The 15,168-nt window shown below is 46.1% G+C and overlaps 2 protein-coding genes across 2 annotated transcripts in view; one reads left to right on the top strand and one right to left on the bottom strand.

Annotated features, from left to right (window-relative positions):
* Positions 1-3,217, top strand: part of LYRM4 (LYR motif containing 4) — a 90,503-nt gene extending 87,286 nt beyond the window's left edge. Inside the window, exon 3 of the mRNA XM_060244189.1 lies at positions 2,846-3,217. Coding sequence (XP_060100172.1) covers positions 2,846-2,908 — 63 coding nt within the window. The 3' untranslated portion in view covers positions 2,909-3,217. The remainder of the gene's footprint in view (positions 1-2,845) is intronic.
* Positions 3,218-9,493: 6,276 nt separating this feature from the next.
* PPP1R3G (protein phosphatase 1 regulatory subunit 3G) lies at positions 9,494-14,603 on the bottom strand. The gene has a single exon (XM_060244187.1). The coding sequence runs from the start codon at positions 14,545-14,547 to the stop codon at positions 13,537-13,539; it is 1,011 nt and encodes a 336-aa protein (XP_060100170.1). The 5' UTR covers positions 14,548-14,603; the 3' UTR covers positions 9,494-13,536.
* Between the last annotated feature and the right edge of the window lie 565 nt (positions 14,604-15,168).

Below are 15,168 nucleotides of genomic sequence, written 5' to 3'. Positions count from 1 at the left end.
GACTTTTATATAAGACTATATAAACTATCAAATCATTGCAATTCCTGTACACTGAGGATAAGCAAATGCTGAAATACTGAGGATACAATTCAGGGAGTTCTTCGGCGGGGTGGGGGCAGGGTGCACCTGCTGTCATGAACTGGCAAAAGACGTTCCTTATAGTTTAGGTGGTTCTTTACATTTCAGGATGCTGTAGTTCCATTTGTGACAAAAAATTTACTGCACTGTATTTTCTGTTCCCAAAGTGACTTTCAATCTGTAGAGTGCTAATACTGCATTTTTTCCCATTTTTTCCTGGGAAAAAATGGGGGGTGGGGGAGGGGGTGGAGAGATGGTTTTCTTCCGTGGCTTAAAACTGCATTTTATGTTCCCAAAGTGACTTTCAACCTGTAGAGTGCTAATACTGCATTTTTTCCTGGGAAAAAAAATTGTTTGTGTGTGTGGAAAGATGGTTTTCTCCCATGGCTTAAAACTTTCTGGAGATTTTACACATCTCTACTCCTACAAGAAGACTTAATTCCTTTGCCTTTATTTGAATGTGAGGCTGTTGACAGTGCTATTTTTGTTTGCTTTTCCAAAATCAGGTCATTTGTGTCTCCACTTATGTGAAAATACATGGAATGAGACAAAAATGTCCCACATGACATTCTCAGCATGGGAGCTGGACTGTGAGCCAGGTGCTAAAGAGGTCGCGGTGTAGGTGGCAATGCTGCTCCCTTTAAGATGCAGCAGGAAGTTGCGCCAGTTAATGATGCGTAATTAGTAGACATTATGCTATGCTAAAGCCTTCAATTAATAATTAAAACATTTTCAGAGAGGCAAACCAGATAACACATATCTGAATTACATTGTATTAGCAGAGGACACAGTTTTACCGCAGAAATTGCTTTCACGCAAACGATGATCACCATACACAAGTTCAGGGTGTTCGATGTTTCATTTATAGATTATAGGGATTTGTTTACAGCACTTAATCAAATGCGGGACTAGATTTTCCCCCCCACAAGTTTGTCATTAAAAAAAAGGTAATCTTGTATTCACATACAAGGTACAGTTATGTCTAATAATGTTTTTGTGCGTATAATGTTTTAGGGGGGGGGTCATCTTCCTTTAGAGTAAATACAGTACCATTTATATATTGTAAATGTCTTCCAAGGTTTAGAAACTTGGCAAAAGGTTTTCTGTGCGTTCCAGGATCGTTAGTGACTGCAAGAATGTGTGCTGGCTTTCCCTGTGCACAAGATTGACACCAGAAAATGCAAATAAGTTAATTTTTCTTCAAAAGAAAAATTCAGTAGCATAGCAGATCATAAAAGCGTATGTGAGCTAGATACATGAGCTTTTAATAAATTATAGCATTTGTGTTAAACGGTCACTTTGCTAAACAGAACTTGCATCCCTAATACAAGGGTCTTGTCTGCCACAAGTGTCAAGTGCCTTGCCATGATTTTGAATTTACTGAATGTATCCTTTGCTTCTGCTGTTGCCCTGGCTTCCCCACGCTTCACCTTACTTATCTTAGTAATAAATATACCAAAGCCTTTCTGCAAGCTAGGACTCTAGTCTCAAGGCCAGACGCTGAACATAGCACTGATAAGAAAGCACCTGCAGACCTGAGACTCTGGGAGTGGGAGAAAGGCCAAATGGCTGCGAACTATTCCCGCTTTTCGCTTGAATGTATAACGGTTTTGTTAACCTCTATAGCCACTGAAGAAGAGAGTCAGTCTTTGCAAAACCCTGTTTTGCCTCCATGTCTTTCTGTGAATAAACCTGCCATTTATGAAGTGAACTGTGTGATTCCTGAACTGCAGGGGAGTCTTGACAACAAGCTGCATTGCTTTAAGGTTTATATACTTAGATCCCATAACTTAAAGACCTGTTAAATCAATTTCTCATTATGAAGCTCCAGTATTTCCTTTTAAGAATGTTTCATTCTGAGGCCTGTCAACGTGGTGCATAAGCTTCTGATGACTCAGTGCTGGATGCTGAGGGAATGACGTGTTTTGCTACTACTCTTACCTTAAAAATAGGTCATTAATCTTCCCTGATAACAAATAGACCAATTCCAATATTAATGCTTTTACAGTGCATTTTGGACACTCGTCAGAAAATAAATTTCCCAAGCCTTGCTGCAAAGATACAGACACTAGACTTTAAATATGTGGAGAGGAGCACTGTATTAATATCAAATTATAGGATGTACATGACTGTTTGGTAGTTTCTGGGACATAATGGCTGGAGTATTAGTTTTGGATGTATGGAGTCTACATTCAAATCACCACTCCGTTGTGAAGTTTTTTAGGAAGCCCTGGAAGATGGGTGTGTCAATTTCAGCCTAGCCAATTTAACAATGTTGTATAGCAAGAACACAGTGAAGTAGCTTCTGTAACACTGGTAGTAAATGTGAATTGGGCCTTCCTACTTCATCCAAAGCAGCCTTGTGGTGCAGAGTGATAAAGCTGCAGTACTGCAGTCCTAACCTCTGCTCACAACCTGAGTTCGATCCCAGCAGAAGCTGGATTCAGGCAGCTGGCTCCAGGTTGACTCAGCCTTCCCTCCTTCTGAGGTCAGTAAAATTAGTAACCAGCTTGCTGGGGGGGAAGTGTAGATGACTGGGGAAGGCAATGGTAAACCACCCCGTAAAAAGTCTGTTGTGAAAACATCATGATGCAATGTCACCCAGAAGTCAGAAACAACTGGTGCTTGCACAGGGGACTACCTTTACCTTTCTTTTTCATCCAAGGGTGTCCCAAATGACTACCTTGCACTAGTGAGTCATTTGTTGTAGGTGTCTGTCAGTGGAGAAAGAGGTGGACATATAAATTCTGGTTTCCTTTAATTTCAGGTCACCATTGGACAGCTCTATTCAGCACAGAAGCTTGTGATTGAGTGCCCAGAAAAACTCTGACCAACAGTTCCCTTCTCCTGTAGCAGCATTGGACCAGCCTCAGTATTCTACAATACGCACAGATTTTTATTTGAACGCATTATGCTGTTGATACATGTCTGAGCTGCCTTGCTTAACTAAAACTCTGAACTGGTTGCTGAATCTTAACAACCTCAGGGTTCTAGAATTTCTTTTAATTGTATGTGTGCCCTCAATAGAGCACCAAAACAAATGTGTATAAATTATGTTCGTAAGTATAACTGCTTGCTAGCGTCTTCGTACACAATGTTGTCACTTTTCACTACAATAAAATTCTGCAGTCCAAGTCTATAATCTTGCTTGCTTGCTTCTGAAATGATTCTATAAGCAGCCTGGCAAACTCAGTGTAGTTTGTGTATATTTTAAACAAAAAAAAGTGTATATTTTAAGCAATAAAAGTAAACTTACCAGGATGCAAATCCCATTGAACATGAGAGCAAGATTTAAGCTACTTTCATTGTGGGCGTTTTCGCACTGACCTTAATCGGCAGCGACGTCCCTCTTCACCGAATTTCGCACCAATTGCTGCGGAGCACCCGGAAGAGCTGCAAAGTCCCGCGGCTTTTGCGGCGCAAATGGAAACTGGTTTTTGGCGGTTTCCATTTGCGCCGCAAAAGCTGCGGGACTTTGCGGCTCTTCCGGGTGCTCCGCAGCAATTGGTGCAAAATCCGCGCAGATCCTGCACGGTGAAGAGGGACGTCGCTGCCGATTAAGGTCAGTGCGAAAACGCCCTCTGAGTAAACAGCTACAAGAAATTTCAGGAGCCAATTTCTATGAATTAAGGGCAGCCCTTTATGACACCCCCTCCCCCCCGCCCACACACACACCAGAAAGTTGAATCCTAGGGCCAGAAAAGCCTCATCAGAAAATCCCAGGAGACAGCAGTCAGAAATGGGACAAATCAGGCAAAATTATCCTCACCTCCCTCTTGTATTAGTGGGAGCTCTGCTGGTCAAGCAGAAGGTTAGGTCAGTTTCACCTCTCTTTACTGTACCTCCCAACTCCCATATTCTGTTTGTGAAGGGGACTTTGTTATTCTGTTAATATTTCAAAAACTTGTTCAGCACAGACACAGAACCACTTCAGGCATCACAAGCCTCCATATGCAGGCAGTGACCACCAGCTCAGATAAATTTGAGTTTCTAGTTCTGGAACACCTTTCCATCCCCTCTAGTTCTAGTTCTGGAACACCTTTTCTAGTTCTGGAACACCTTTCCATCCCCTCTCGTCTTGGCTTTCCTGGCAAGGAGACAGCTGTTGCTGCTACCATCCACTCTACCTTTGCTTCTTCTGGAAACAAGGACTACGCTGGCTGTTTCCCTTCCTTGTTTTCTTGAGAATGGGATGCAGCTGTCATTAACCAAAGCTCCCATTTCACAGTAAACCATGTTTTCTGCAATTGGCCAGTGGACCCTGCACTGATTCTGCGTTTGAAAGAGAACCATTATTTAAATTTTGGTTCTATAAGATAAATAATGTTTTCTTCAACAGTTAAGCAGTTTTCAAATTTGCTTTGAGTGTTCCCAACATTTTTCCCCCATATGTTCCTAAGGGAAGCATTACTTTACAGTTTCTACTGAGGTCCTCAGCCCTTTAAAAACAGAAAACAAGGAAGGCTTTCAATCTTTCCCCCCCCCCTTTTAGTTGTATTAAATCACTTCTTTATCAAGAGGTACAACAGATTCCCTTTTACACAAAATGATGCAGAACATACACACACACGCGCACGAGTTGAAATATCTGGACACTGTTACGCTTAAACTGTTAGGTGGCAAGTTTTTCTGTATCACTACAAACAACATACGCTATATTGAGTATGTATAGAAAAAGTCCTTTCAGCTCAAGTGGACAACTTGTTCAGTTCTTGGGATGATACAAAAATATGAACTGGAAGTCCACAACACGTGCAGATGCAAACCATTAAAATTGTTCCGTCGCAGTCGAATCCAACTCTTCACAAACCCATGGACTGCATTACACCAGGCCCTTTCTATCTTCCACCGTCTTAAGTTCACTCAAATTCATGTTCCATTAAAATACATGCCGCTAAATAAGCAAAATGTAGATTTAATGCTGCAGTCATTAGGGGAGTAAATCTCATTGGACTCTGATGGGTAAATTGTCAAAGATTGCACTGCCATTTAGAGTTGCAAAGCTATTTAGTGATAAGTGAACCCATTTCACTATATCCTTGTCCAGAAACTGTTACCTTTGACTTGGTGAGTTTATAAGCTATGAGTAGGCCCATGGGACTGGTAATGCAGCATATAAATTTTAGAACTTGTAAATACCACAATGGGCTGTTTCTTCATTTCAAGTCATCTAGAGCAAGAACAGGGAGATTGCCTTATGCTCCCCCCTCTATTGGGCATTCACAGCACCGTAAGGTAACAGTGTTGTGCATGGCCATAAGCTTCAGGAGGACAACAAAATTCCTTGCTGGGCAATGTGCCACTCTCCAAGCTGCCAGGCAGTGGCAGTGTGCTCACCACATGACAGAGCCAGTGAAACGGCTTGCTTTTGTTTCATCCTGTCTTAGGTTATCCATCAGCAATAGGTGCATTCTGTTTTATTCTAGAATGCATTTTGCGTTGTCTCTCTCCCCCATTGGCATTCAGCAACTTTTAAAATACCAGAATTTGCATGGTTTGCACTACCAAGGTCCACTCAAGTTGCAACAACATCTCCTTTTGCACTTGCCTTGAGAGACAAGAAGAGGATATTGGATTTATATCACACCCTTCACTACCTGAAGGAGTCTCAGTGTAGTTTACAATCTCCTGTCCCTTCCCCTCCCTACAAGACACTCTGAGGTAAGTGGGGCTGAGAGCATGCTCCCAGAACTGATCTTGAACAGAACAGCTCCGATAGAGTTATGACTGACCCAAGGTCACTCCAGCAGGTGCATCTGGAGGAGTGGGGAATCAAACCTAGTTCTCCCAGATAAGAGTCCGTGCACTTGACCACCACACCAAACTGGCCCACCCACACCCAGCATCTCTCCTTATAGCTGTAATATGAAAGTCTTGTAAGCTGCTTTGGAAGCCGTTCATGGCAATATAGCTACTGGTTCGCAGATTTGCTTAGTAAGGACAAGGCCATTCTCCCAAATGAGTGTTTTAAAAGTCAGTTCCTTTAAGCATGTTCCTGATCCCAACAGCATTCTTATCAAATTGAAAAACTGTGCTGGAGCCTCACACACTTAAATTTGATTGTCTTCTGTTTCAAAGGCCAAAGAGCTGCAGGACATAATCCAAAAAATATTCTGAAACTAGCCAAAACATGAGCAGCACACCAGCTTAAGTATCCCTTATCCCATAATGTCATCTTATTACATGTCAAAAAGAGATAATTTTTGCCTTCACTGCAAGAGGTACTTGGATTTCAATAATTCAAGAGGTCTATACAAGCCTTAAATAAACAGGTACAGCCAAAGTGCTATACCTACCATCGCTAGTTCAGAGAGTGTTGCTAAAACAGACCATACTGGCAGTGTTTGTGACCCACACAAAGCTTAAAAGGAATGACTATGTTTGGTAGCATCCCAGGAATTTACAAAAACCTCTGGCTTTGTTTGTAGTGTGAAATGGCAAAACCAGAAGATTGTCCAGCAAGTGACACACAGCATTATGTGACTTAAAATACTCAACTTCCTCCACTAAAGCACATCAAGAACTTTTGCCAAATAATGAAAAATGTCTACTACAAAGCAAATGTCAGAGAAGCTCTTTTAACAGTCAGTGTTACAGCTCCCATGTTAGCCTGTACCATGAAGTATGGAGGAGTTAAGAACTGTTCCTTATACCAAGGGCCTATTATTCATCACCCAGAACAGTTTGTGCATTTGCAGTCACAGCTGCCCAGAGCCCAATGATTTCTTCTGGGCCCTGATACAGTCCAAGACCCAACTCAACCATCTCATCTATGGCTGAAGCCTCAGAATACCAAATTTCTTGGTATCATTAAAGCCTCCAATAGCCATTCATTACCTTTCCCACACTCACTGGGGCAGATCCTGAACACACATGAAACACCTTACACAGAATTAGACCATTAGTCCATCACTGTCAGTACTTTCTACTCAGACTGGCAGTGGCTCTCCAAGGTCTCAGGGAGAGGTCTATCACATCACCCAGTGCCTGGTCCTTTTAACTGGAGGTGCTAAGGATTGAACCTGGGACCTTCTGCATGCCAAGTAAGGCTCTTCCACTGAGCCACAGCCCCTCCCCCCCTTTCCTGGTTCTGTTTTGAGTCAAAAGACCCCCAACATCTAATCCAGAGCCAGACTTCAAAGACTAGTTCTATAAATAACAGAGGAGGATCTGAAAACTTGGTTGTTCTTAGAAAGAATTCCTCCCCCCCCCTTCAGTAAATAGAGACCAAGAACAGACACCAGTAGCTCGGAAAGCTATACTGCAAACATATCACAAGAGCAGAATGATCCTAACTAATGTCTGTATGAATGTAAAACTTTCTTGCACACTGTCCCAAAGGTGGGTGACACCAGCTTACAACTAGTGGGTTATACTCAACAGTACTGAAGAACAAATTATTACTGGCCAGTCATCAGACTGCTGTCATCAAAACTGAAAACCAGGAACCTAGAACAAGCTGCCTCCAGCAGGACTCTTGAGATAGCACAAAATACCCTTTTGAAAAAGTAAATAAACTGATTTGCTGGTTTCCCCTTGCCCCTAATTCAGTCATGTTTTCAGTATCAAGTCCACAACTGCAGAACTGCATTTAAAAGCATCCTTAGAACCAAAGAGCCCCGGTCAAAGTCAAGGGGGCCCCTGTGAATCTGTGTTCAATCTGCCAACACCTCAGGGACCTCTTGGTTCAGCCTTTCCCCAGGGCTGTTTTAACATCTCCAGTCTGCCGTCTTCCTCAAGAGAATGTACAGCCATAGGGGACATGTTGGAAAAGCTACTAATCTCTTCATAAGTGCAGACATGATCCCAAACCATTGTACTAACATGGAAACTCCATATTATGCATTTCTTTAAAATTTGATGATGTGGTTACAGGGGCTGATTTAAAGGAAGATACTCCTGACACTTTCCCAGCTGAATATCATCACTCCACCGCTATTTCTCCTCCAGCTTTGCAAGGGGAGGGGCTTCAGCCAGAAAAGGGATATGGACTCCTCTGGAAAGGTTCTCCTGTAGATCACAACCCCAGCAATGGCACTGTATAGTTTCAAAGAATTATCTCAAAAGAAATCACAGAGCATACAACAGGTGCTCCTACTTTTAAGTGCTGGCAATATCACCATGCTCTCATAGCAAGATTTTTTTAATGCCTGTATTAAGTGAGTACTTTGAGCACACCAACATGCTACACCAGTGCATACGCATGAGTCATGGCAATATTGTACGTTAATACATTCCAAGTGCTTACAGTATTAAGAATTTCCAGAAAAAAACTGGTATGGCTCTATACATTTGTGCTTTCTCACACTTTTAAGAAAGAAGGAAGGTTCTTTATAGGTAAGTTGCATACCTATATGCTGGCCAAAAAGTTATTTCAAGACTTCTTAATTATGTTTCCCTACATATATACCAGCGGTGGCCAACGGTAGCTCTCCAGATGCTTTTGCCTACAACTCCCATCAGCCCCAGCCAGCATGGCCAGTGGCTGGGGCTGATGGGAGTTGTAGGCAAAAAACCTCTGGAGAGCTACCATTGGCCACCCCTGATATATACTTTGCCTTGTTCCAGTAGGGACCCAAAGCAGCTTACATGGAACTCACAACAACCCTGTGAGGTAGGTTAGGCCGAGTGTGATTGGACCAAGGTCACCCAGCAGGCTCCCATGTCGGAGTGGGGATTTGAACCTGGTTCTCCCAAAACTAGTCTGACACTCTCACCTCTACACCACACTAGCTCTGACCGTTCTGACTACCTATAGCACTTTCCAGAGTTAAGGCTGAAGTTTTAAACTAAAAGAATTGTTGCATACTTGGAGGAATCTGTTACAGTAGGGTTTTTTCCCCTTCAAGTACATAAATGGCCAAGGAAGCTTCTAGTGTTTTCAGATTTTAGTACAAAATAACAGTTGAAGTCAAAACCAAACAGAAGTAAATTAAAGATGGCACTGGGCAATAAAAATGTAAACTATACAGCCTGAGAAGTCCCTTCATAAGAACCTTTGGCTTTCAATGTTTAGAAGCCAGTAAGATGATCAAATGGGTTTAAACTATGCTTGATCTTAAGCCATAGAATTTTCTAGAAGATATTGTATGCAGATAGTTCAGCCTGTTTTGAAAAAAGGAACTAGTTTTAACATTTGAGCTCACATTCTCCACCTTAGTTTCCAGATCTGCTATAAAATGGTTTCAAACTTTTATTTTAAAGCTTCCAGCCCTACGGGAAGAAGCGAAAGGGAGAGGGGAGAAACAGCCAACAGTTTCTTAGTCTCCCTTATAAAAAATACCACTGTTTGCCAGCCCAATAAAATCTGAAATCCCCAACATGATCTTTGTTTGCACAACCTTCACAGGACACATGAAATCAAGCTGGAGACAAAAAAAGTAATGCAGTCGTATGGACCACACGGACAGCCTCATTAAGTTTCAATGTAAGGCATTTTTATTCATCAAGGTTTACAAGGCTCGCTTACCAAAGTAACTGAGGCAATTCCCACAATGCATCCAAACAAAAACCTTTACCCAATCTGCCTCCCCGCTACCCTGTTTTCCTTTGTGAAAGATTCAAGTCTATGTGTCATTCCTGGAAAAGGAGGACAAGCTTTGATCTTCCTCCCATGCATTTAGAATGCTTTGAACACCATGAGATGGCTGGAGGTGAGCAGTCAGCATCCTAAGGAGTCTTTCCTCGGAATGCTGCCTCTGCAAGATTATCCACCAGAGAGGCTCAGAAGGAAACCTCTGCATACCCTGAGCAAAACCAGTCCTGACCAGGTTTTGCCAGAATATATAGCACGCTAGAGATTTTCACCACGCTTGCTGGGAATAATCTTGTTCAGACAACATGATTGCTCAGACATACCAGGCTGCCCTCGGGAAAATCTAGCCACGAGCTAAAACTGTCACATTCAATTTCAGACCTTTTCCTTTTAAAATAGGAAAGAGCTCCCCAGTCTTTTTGCGCACAGCGAGCATGACATGATAAAACCAGAGATTTTGCAGAGTGCCAACCGAAGCCCTAAGTATTTAAACTGAAGTTTGCTATGTGTGCAAGTATTAACACACTGGGGGTTTTGCAGCGCATAATTATTCCATGGGAAAAAATATATATAAACCAGCTTCTCCTCCAAAAATGACAGGATTGTTACCACTTAAGGCAATGCTGGGGCAGCATGGTTTATCCTGAACACAGTGACTCACTGCTGGCTTGTTGGCACCATTTCAACGTTCGTTTAAGCAAAAGGAGTATGAACTGTCAAGAATTTTGTGTGCTAGCACTATCTTATTCGAGTGCTACATTAAAACCTCATAGGGTTGAGGAGTGGCATTTACAACAAAGCATTTTCCAAAAAAGTGACTCAGGATGAGTTCTTCTGCCCTTTTGAGACTGCTTACCGCTCTAGCTGGACAATGATTTAAAGACCTTAGAAGCAACAGAAAGGATTCAATTCCTTGCTATAGACATACTCCTGGGCCACTGGGAGAAAAAAAGAAAACCAAACCAGAGGAGGGGAAAGGCTTCATCTACATTTCAACTTTTGTCCAAAATAGTTTTCAAAAGCAGAGTCCAAGGTTACACCATATGACTCACTAGGGGCCTATCAGCCTCTCTCTCTCTCTCTCTCTCTGCACCAAAAACAAACAAATCACAGTTTAACTCTTAAGATACTATGGGGTTTCCAAAGGAATACCAGATTTTGTTAGTTTATTCCACAAACTTCACTGTGACACCACCAAGCGGCTAGAGGATTCCCAGCAGATTACACACAACACAGAAAAGCAAATACTCATTGTGTGTGCACTGCAAAAATGCCATTACGAATGAAAGGGACACAGCTGCCTACAAACATACAGCACAGCACACGTTCAGGGGCTGTGACAGGCCAAGGTCCCTAGATTCAGATCTGATCTTCACATTTTATGTTATCAACTGTTTGCAATGTATGCTTGAGGGAAGAGAGGAGACACATTTTCTTTACTATCAGGTGACCCACAATCTCCTAAAAAGGTGTACTTTAAATCAGGGGTCCCCAACCCCCGGGCCGTGGACCGGTACTGGTCCGCAGCCTGTTAGCAACCGGGCTGCAGAGTGAGGCAGAGACCTTCGCCTACTCCTCATTTAAAGACCCGCATGGTGGGGCAGGGACGGGGTGTGGGCGTGGAGGCAGCCTGGGGCAGCAAAAACCCCAGCACCTCCACACCCACCGGTCCATAGGAAAATTGCTTTCCACAAAACCGGTCCTTGGTGCCAAAAAGATTGGAGGCCACTGCTTTAAATTATTCTGCAGGGAAATGTATTCGTAACAGCCAGCCACAGGAAGTGAAGCTCAAATATAACAGAACATAGTTCTGCAGAATTTATATCTCCATCTTCTAGAATGCTAGGCCTTTGACAGAATTTGCATACAACCCCCTCCCCAAGATAACCAGCAGGGGCATCACAATACTGACCTATTAGTCTCATCTGTCACCATTTTCCATGCTGTGTGTACTCTTCTCTTACAAGGGTGCCAATCTTTCAACATGCTTCTAGGCAATAACCAACACAGGATCACAGTAAAACTTCTCACAATTCCAAAGAGGGAAGAGATCCAATATTCCAAGTTTTTTTATTCAGTCGAATAAATAGCATAAAATACCTACAGTTTTGCCTCTGAATAGCAAAAACAGCTATGCCACTTAAAATTGGTAAATGATTAGGCCATTTAACAAGATTCCAAAGGGGAAAGGAATCTGTAATACATCTTTGCTCCAACAGGATTTTCAGGGAATAGCTTAACGACCACTTAGGGTGATCACATCTAGGCGTAAGTGGTCACGGAACCGTTCTTTTCAAAAATCTGGGGGTTTGGGCAGCCAGTTTCCCAGACTGATTACTGCTACTAACACTACAACTAGCTTAGGATTGTGAAAGTGCATTTAGTTTCCAACAAAAAGGACAGCCCTTAAAGGGCTTCACTAAGCTACAGATTCCAGACGCTCACGTGAAGAGGACTGCCCTCCCATTATAGGTAAGATAACAGTGACTTCGCCACCAGTAGTAATTGTCACAGCACACTGGTATAAAGAGAAAGAGGGGAAGCTGAGAGGTGATCTTTTTAGTCAGTCTGCACACTCCATGGGAACAGCCTGGGGCTTTTGTCACCCTCACAAAAATCCTGTACATGCTTGCTCATCACTGTTAGCCAGGTGCGCACAGGAATTTTCTGCACGCTCCATGTTCTGCAAATCTGTCAGAAAAATCTGTTATCAGCTGCACTTACAAGCCAGCTAGCTATAAGTGGACAGCCAGCATGTGCAAGGCCAGATCAAAATGCAAGGCAGGGTTTCTGCACTGTTAACAGATATGTAGGACACAGTGTTTCGGCAGGTACAAGACTTCACGCTAAAATTTCCTTATTCCATGCAACTATTAAAAGTACTGGAGAGATCTTCCCCTATACCTGCAGTACACTGTTTGGGGGGGGGGGCAGTTTTTCAATGGCTTTTACATCTCTACCAGTTTTGCCAACTAGCATTATCTTAACGTCTTGCACAGCCCCTTTATGCACTTATGTTGTTAGTAGTAGTTAAACACCATGTGTAATCACAGAGAACTACTCAGAGCACCACAGCCTCAAGTAGAGACAGAAGCGTTTCTTCTAGCCCCAATTTTTGCTGAGATTCAGCCATTGCCAGTAAGCACTTCTCTCTTTATTGCAAAAAAATAGAAATCCAACAGCACTTTATGCCTTTGCTGGGAGAATATGCACCTCCATTCCTAGACCCAGCAGTCAAAACATGAGTTCTGTCTTATGTCAGTGTATAGAGACCTTTCACTCAAGGCACACGATTCAGGTTGGCACAGAGGAAGAAAGAGGCAGGTTTTAAAAAAAAAGTATGTCCTGAACAGCTTATTTCCCCAGTTCTTAAAAAATCGCTGTAGTGCTGTATTCTTCTAGACATGTTAAAGGCCATTTCATGGAAAGGAAACTGAAGCTAGGTCAGTCTTTACCAGACTTCCATGCACTGGTGACAGGACACTGGAATTGCCGGTCACTTCCTTCTCTCTGAACATACTTAAAGTGCATTCCAGAAAATGTGAGTTCCAAACAGTTGCATGGCAGAGCCACCATTCTATTCACATCAAAGTGGTTCCAAGCAACAAATTGCCAAAGTTTAGAAAAGCTGCTGGGGGGGGGGGGGCACCCTTCTCTTCCCACCTGCCCTGATTCTCTTCTCATATTCCTGCACAAAGTTCGACTGCCCCCCCCCCGACTGCTCCTGGGGCAGACAAGCATGCCACTTGTTAGGGCTGGGCCAATAATACATGAGGTGCAAAGGCGCAGATGGCAACTCCATACTCTCCAAGGCTCGGGACGCTGGCACGGGAAAGGCACGTAGGTAGGGGCCGCGAGAGGCCATGGGGTAGGCTTCCCCCCTCTTCCAGGCCGGGCCCAGGGGAGGTTGGTTGACCCCAGCCTCACTGGAGGGGCAAAGCGGCCTTCTCCGGCGGGGCCTGGCGCAGGGTGTAGTTGCTGCCTCCGTTGTTGTCCCAGTACTCGCCCTGCTGGCTGCGGTAACAGATGGCGAAATGCACGGCGGTGCCCTCTTGCAGGCCCGGCGGGAGGCACAAGGTGAACTGGTAGCGCTCGACGGGGGCCGCGGGGTCCCCGTCGGAAGGCAGCAGCGGCGCGGCGGGGGCGTCGAGGAAGGAGAGCCACTCGTTGAAAGTGTAGCGCACCGTCACCTCCTTGGCGCCCGGGCAGCCCAGCACCCGCACCACGCCGCGCACGTCGGCGGGCGCCCCGGCCAGCGCCGTCCCCGCCGCCTCCTCCAAGCACACGCGCTCCCGCCGCAGCCGCTCGGCCTCTAGCCCCTTTCCGGCCGCCTCGAAGCAGGCCACCAGCGGGCGGGCGGCGGGCAGCTGCGGCAGCGCCCGAGCGAAGGGAGGCGGCCCGCAACCCCCCAGGCCGGCGAGGGCGGCGCTGAACTCCTCCAGGTCCTTGTGGCGCATCGGGAAGCTCTGCAGGCGGGAGAGGACTGCCGGCGGCACCTGGGGCTCCTCGGCCGCGCTGAAGTGCTTCACGCTGGCCAGGCACAGCCCCAGCGAGTCGGCGAACTGCACCCGCTTCTTGCTGCCGCAGCAGCCGCCCGCCGCCGCCTCCTCGTCGTCCTCTTCAGCCTGGCCTCGCCTCCCCGGGAAAAGGCGCGCGGCGGCTAAAGTCGGGCTGGCGGGCAGCGAGAGGGAGCGCCCGCGACGGCGGCGCAGCTCCAGGAGCGCCGCCGCCTCCTCCTCCTCTTCGTCGGTGGCGTCGTCGTCGTCCCGCTCCGCGGCGCTGCCCGCCTCGTCCTCCGCCTGCACAGGCGCCTCCTCCGGCGGCGAGCTGCTCTGCCATCGCGGGAGGGAGGCGGCCTCTTCTTGCAGCCGGCGCTCCCCGAACGGAGCTAAAAGTTGCCCCAAGCCCAGCACCGCCGAGCCCCGGCCCTCCATAGCATGACGCCCCCGCCGCCGCCGCCGCTTCCCTCCGGCTCAGAGGGCAGGCAGAGCCCCGCCGCGACGGCCTTTCCTTCGCACCCGGGCCATTGACGGCGCCGTCGGAGGACTCTGGCGAGCTCTCCAAGCAGGGCCACTTTATCTCGCGGCGCTGCTGCAGGCGAAGCCCCGTTGCGCGGCGGGGGAAGCAAGGCAGGCAGGCAGGCAGGCGCGCCCCCTCTCCCTGCCCCTTTCGCGCTCCCGCCTCCTCCGCCCCTCTGGGAGGGAATGGGGCGGGGCGGGGCGGGACCTCCCACAGGAACCCGACAGGAGAAATTTGAAAAAAGAGACATTTGCCACAGGCGGCGAGGCACGTAGTCGCTGCTTCGCTCGCGAAGTGGGTCTCCGCCCCCTCGGCTCCGGGGAGGTGGGCCAGGAAGGAGCGAGGAAAGCCGCGCGCCTGGAAACGGCCCCGGCTGCGGTCTTTTGCTTCGGACCGAGACTTGGCTTTGCCACTCCCACCAGCATCAGTTTCCCCCTCAAGTGGCAAGTCCGGCGGGTAAAGTTTGGAGCGGCGAACGGGGGAGAAATGATTTGCAGGGAGAAGGCCTCCTCTTCTCCATCGGAAGCTGTTTCTGC

This window comes from Heteronotia binoei, chromosome 7 (assembly GCF_032191835.1).
Source record: "Heteronotia binoei isolate CCM8104 ecotype False Entrance Well chromosome 7, APGP_CSIRO_Hbin_v1, whole genome shotgun sequence".
Taxonomy (NCBI): Eukaryota; Metazoa; Chordata; class Lepidosauria; order Squamata; family Gekkonidae; genus Heteronotia; species Heteronotia binoei.
The sequence above is the reverse complement of the archived record's forward strand: the minus strand, read 5'-3'. Positions and strand labels throughout refer to the sequence as shown.

What these genes read in the sequence shown, in the direction of transcription:
- PPP1R3G (XM_060244187.1), bottom strand. Translation starts at nt 14,547, where the DNA reads ATGGAGGGCCGGGGCTCGGCGGTGCTGGGCTTGGGGCAACTTTTAGCT.